The sequence below is a fragment of the Labeo rohita genome, unplaced genomic scaffold (genome assembly GCF_022985175.1).
Source record: "Labeo rohita strain BAU-BD-2019 unplaced genomic scaffold, IGBB_LRoh.1.0 scaffold_250, whole genome shotgun sequence".
Lineage (NCBI taxonomy): Eukaryota > Metazoa > Chordata > Actinopteri > Cypriniformes > Cyprinidae > Labeo > Labeo rohita.
In genome coordinates, this window is record NW_026128770.1 from 71,004 (window position 1) to 76,342 (window position 5,339).

At 34.9% G+C, this 5,339-nt stretch overlaps 1 protein-coding gene across 1 annotated transcript; it reads left to right on the forward strand.

The window, feature by feature from the left end:
• The first annotated feature begins 13 nt into the window (after nucleotides 1-13).
• Nucleotides 14-4,193, forward strand: LOC127159788 (uncharacterized). Its single transcript, XM_051102544.1, has 4 exons — nucleotides 14-190; nucleotides 361-705; nucleotides 3,267-3,587; nucleotides 3,802-4,193. Exons 2-4 carry the CDS (start codon nucleotides 396-398, stop codon nucleotides 4,191-4,193), a joined length of 1,023 nt encoding a protein of 340 aa, XP_050958501.1. The 5' UTR covers nucleotides 14-190; nucleotides 361-395.
• The last annotated feature ends 1,146 nt before the right edge of the window (nucleotides 4,194-5,339 follow it).

The window sequence follows — 5,339 nt, forward strand, 5'->3', positions numbered from 1 at the left end:
CCCATTGCTGATACTGATGGAAAAAAGCTAACATATTCTGAAGATGAGAGATTCAGAGACAGACTAAATCTGAACCAGACAGGATCTCTGACCATCACAAACATCAAAACCAAACACTCTGGACTTTATCGTCTACAGATCGACCTCAACAGTGGACCCTTAAATGTGGATTACACTGTTACTGTCAGTGGTGAGGAGATCATTCATGTGCTGCTATAAGAATTATATAAGAATGATCAGTCAGAGTGATTGACTGCATATTGTTGTACATGTCAAAATATATATGTTTTAAATAATCCACATGTGCCATATGCTGTGTAAAATATATTTAATCTTTGTCTGTGAATCTGATTCTTGTAGAGTCTCCGTCTGTTATTGATGCTGTCAAAGGTGAAATGAAGATGGAGTCAGTGAAGGTGGGAGATCGTGTCACTCTTCAGACTGATGTTACTAAAGTACATGGAGATGAGCTGATAGTGTGGAGGTTTGGAGATGAAGGGAAACTCGTAGCTAAAACTGATATAGAGGCTAAGAGCTCACCGTTATATGATCCTGATGAGAGATTCAGAGACAGACTGGAGCTGGATCATCAGACTGGATCTCTGATCATCACACACAGCAGAATCACAGACTCTGGACTCTATAGAGTGAAGATCAGCAGCAGCAAACAGACTCTGTACAAGAGATTCACTGTTACTGTCAGTGGTGAGGAACACAAGCTTTCATCAGCTGTGAACAGATTACATTACATTAATACACTCATTATGACTAATCAAACTTTCCTTATAAAATACTTGAGTGTAAACTGATGTTTACAGTAACTTAAAGATCTCATAACTTCTTCCACAATCAGAATAATTATTAGCTAAAACAGCTTGTAAACTGATGAATGTTTTCATGTACAAAAGAAACAATGTGAATGATTCATTCCTCAATGAAACACTATAATTATAGTCTATTAATTAGCCAAAATAACATGATATATATGCTAAATTCAACCTTTAACCTGCATTCCAGTAAAAATTCCAGTCATACACCTTAATCAAAGCTTTATTGGCATGTCGAGCATTTACAGCAGCCTACACTATCATTTACACTGAGAACATTAACTAAAGAGATCAAACTGAAAAATAAAATGAAATAAAAATAAAATACAATGAAAAATAATAACAGGCTAATAGTAGTAGTAGTAGTAGTAGTAGTAGTAATAATAATAATAATCAAATTTTACGGAAAAGGACGATCAGTTAATGGACTGACAGGTCTGTGGGATGGATAAAAATGTTTTCTTGAAGGCCTATTAAAAAAAAAAAAAAAAAAAAAAAAAAAAAACTTTATTCATTAAACCATAGTTTTATTTTTTTTATTTTTTTTTATTTTTTTCAGGAAACAGCAGACTAAATGGAAACACAGCAGAGAACAATAAACAATAGAAATGGCAAAACAAAAATGAAATAATTAAAGTTTGAAAAATATGAGTAATGTTAGGCTAAAACATGTAAATATGAGATCACAGTCAGATGAGCGTCAGATACTGACTCAGACTAATGGCATTTAGTGCTTCTGTGCTCTTCAGCATCCATAAATCACCTTCTTTTACTAATTTTGACTTTATTTTTGAATCTCAACTGCTAATTCAGTGAGTAAAAGGCGCTGCCTAGCAATGTAGTTACAATTAAAACATAAGTAGCAAGATAATGGCAGCACGAAAATATAGGCATATTATAAATGCCACGTGTTTTGATCTTGTTTTATCTAAGCCATTTCTAGGGGATTGTAAATTACACCATTTTAGTAAAAGTCAGTGACTGGGAGACTTGAATGTTTTATTCAAAGTCTGTTATGTAGGCTACATTTAAAAAAACAGCCACGGGTAAAATATACATCAAAGTATCATCAAAATTACAATATTACAGTAAACTATCATATATTGCCTGTTGAGGAGGAAAAGGACACAACATGTTTTCATTTTATTTTATTTTATTTTATTTTATTTTATTTTATTTTTAATGTATGTCTATATTAAAAGTATCATTCCACCGGCAGTGAGAACTTAATGAAGATAAATGTTTTGGCGTGTGATGTGTTTATTGAACCAATCAGATAAGAGTAAATGGAGTCCGCGAGAGTCTCATTTGATTGGCTACAAAAACGTGGTGGCCCCGCCCTCCCCCTCACGCTCGCAAACTCAGTGAGTGAGAGAATCGTGACAAAAGTGTAAAAGAAAGACGGAGCTGTACATATCGGATTATTTCAGCAACTTTGTGTCCTACATACACAACAAGACATTTAGACATTTACAACAGTCTGTTTTTTACACATACAGATTGATTCTATGCAGTCAATCCGTTTTGCAGATCTTTAAACTGTTGTTTTCGTGTGTAAATCACTGTTCACAGGCTTGCAGTACTTTTGACCGTATTTTAGAGAAAACAAAGTGTAAGCGCGGAGAAATGGAAGTCAGAAGAATGCAGATCGTATTTATTTTGCTAAAGCATGAAGCTGCAGTTTCACAACACATGAATTACACTTACGAGTAACAGTAAAATACTGCAAATCTTTTTTTCTTAAGCTTGAAACACGATTTACACTTTAACAAAGCTTCTCTTGCGCATGCAAATTTAATTTACACTTACAGTCTTATGTACACTTGCACAACACGTACTCTTCACATGCAAATCTTTATGGCATTATTTTATCTCCATACCCTTTATTGCCAAGTGTGTTTCACACACAAGGAATCCATCTTGGTGTTCGGAGCATCCAGAAATATAAAAAATTTAATTTACATTCCAGTGAATCAAACAGTCATTACATTACGTGTGTACTCAGTAATGCTCACAACACCCTATTTTATTCAGTAAAAATAGGAAAGATAGTACTTTTCTCTAAAGAAACAGGATTCCCTGAATTACCATTATTGCAATAAATACCTGAAATTACTGTGATAAATGTTTAAGCCCATAGACAACACTTTCACTTGATTTCTGCCATCTGTCTAAGATCTTATTGAGAATTAACACGAAAGAGTTGTGGAATTATTATTTATGCTCTTCTATTGAAATATACTGATACAATAAGTAAAAGTTTATAGGTCTTAAAAATGCTTGGTAAGGTTTAACAGTGTATTATTAGGAATGGAGTAAAAACACCTGCTCTGCATTAATGGACAGACACTGTCAGACTGTTGCTGTGACATGATGATGACAATTACATCTGTTCAGTGTCATTAACAGCTGTTTGATCTGTTTGTGTTTGTTCTGCAGGTGTGTTTGGTGCTGATGAAGATAAAGTGAAGGCAGTGATGGAGGGAGATTCTGTCACTCTAAACCCTGATCCTGCTCAAACACAGGGATTTATTGATATAGAGTGGCGGTTTAAAGATAACAAGAAACCCATTGCTGATACTGATGGAAGTAAGCAAACATATTCTGAAGATGAGATATTCAGAGACAGACTGAATCTGGATCCTCAGACAGGATCTCTGACCATCACAAACATCAAAACCAAACACTCTGGACTTTATCATCTAAAGATCGACCTCAACAGTGGGCAGTTAAATGTGGATTACACTGTTACTGTCAGTGGTGAGGAGATCATTCATGTGCTGCTATAAGAATTATATAAGAATGATCAGTCAGAGTGATTGACTGCATATTGTTGTACATGTCAAAATATATATGTTTTAAATAATCCACATGTGCCATATGCTGTGACCACAAGAACAACTAATAAACATTAGATTGTAGTGCCTGTAACAGAGTAAAATATATTTAATCTTTGTGAATCTGATTCTTGTAGAGTCTCCGTCTGTTATTGATGCTGTCAAAGGTGAAATGAAGATGGAGTCAGTGAAGGTGGGAGATCGTGTCACTCTTCAGACTGATGTTACTAAAGTACATGGAGATGAGCTGATAGTGTGGAGGTTTGGAGATGAAGGGAAACTCGTAGCTAAAGCTGATATAGAGGCTAAGAGCTCACCGTTATATGATCCTGATGAGAGATTCAGAGACAGACTGGAGCTGGATCATCAGACTGGATCTCTGATCATCACACACAGCAGAATCACAGACTCTGGACTCTATAGAGTGAAGATCAGCAGCAGCAAACAGACTCTGTACAAGAGATTCACTGTTACTGTCTATGGTGAGGAACACAAGCTTTCTGAGAGAATGATTGTTCATCAGCTGTGAACACATTACATTACATTAATACACTCATTATGACTAATCATACTTTCCTTAAAAAAAAAAAAAAACGTGTAAACTGATGCTTACGCCTTTAACCTGCATTCCAGTAAAAATTCCAGTCATACACCTTAATCAAAGCTTTATTGGCATGTCGAGCATTTACAGCAGCCTACACTATCATTTACACTGAGAACATTAACTAAAGAGATCGAATTGAAAAATAAAATGAAATAAAATAAAATGAAAAATAATAACAGGCTAATAGTAGTAATAGTAGTAGTAGTAGTAGTAATAATAATAATAATCAAATATTACAGAAAAGGATGATCAGTTAATGGGCTAACAGGTCTGTGGGATGGATAAAAATGTTTTCTTGAAGGCCTGTTTTATTTTATGTATTTTATGTAACATTTATTCAAGATGAACATTGGGCGTAGACAGCATTTGCGTAGACTATCACGTGTAGTTAATATAATAATTTAATAATGTATTAATTTGTATAATGATATAATTTATACATTCAAAATAAAATATGAATAAATCCATCTCTGATAATCCCGGGTTACTATGGGCACACAGGTTTATTTATTCATTAAACTCATGGCCATGACAAAAACATGTCATTCCCTCAACATATGAAGTCATTGCCTTGACAAAAAGATCTCGTGTCCATGACATAATATGACATTTCCATGAATTAACATCTCGTGGCCTCAACATATGAACTCGTGGGAATGTGATAATATGTCGTGGCCACGACGAAATTTAATGTGAACCGAATGTGTCCTGTCCTGTAAATCTGAACCCTGAATCACTCTTCTTCTGTTTCTGTCCTCAGAATTTCTCCACTGTTGTGGTTTTACTGAAGCTGTGATCCGATTGGTTCTCTCTGCTCTGGTGGGCGTGGCTGCTGTTGCCGTGCTGATTTATGACATCAGATCCAGACGTCTTCAACAAAAGAGCCTGCAGACATCACAAACACACACTGATTAATCACATACTTACAGTGGAGATGATCAAGACTGACTGGAACCATCTTATAATTAAAAGTTCATAAATACATTTTCAATTAATTTGAACTATGAACTTTCCTGTAGAGAGACATGTTTCACTTTAAAGGAGAAGTCCACTTCCAGAACAACAATTTAC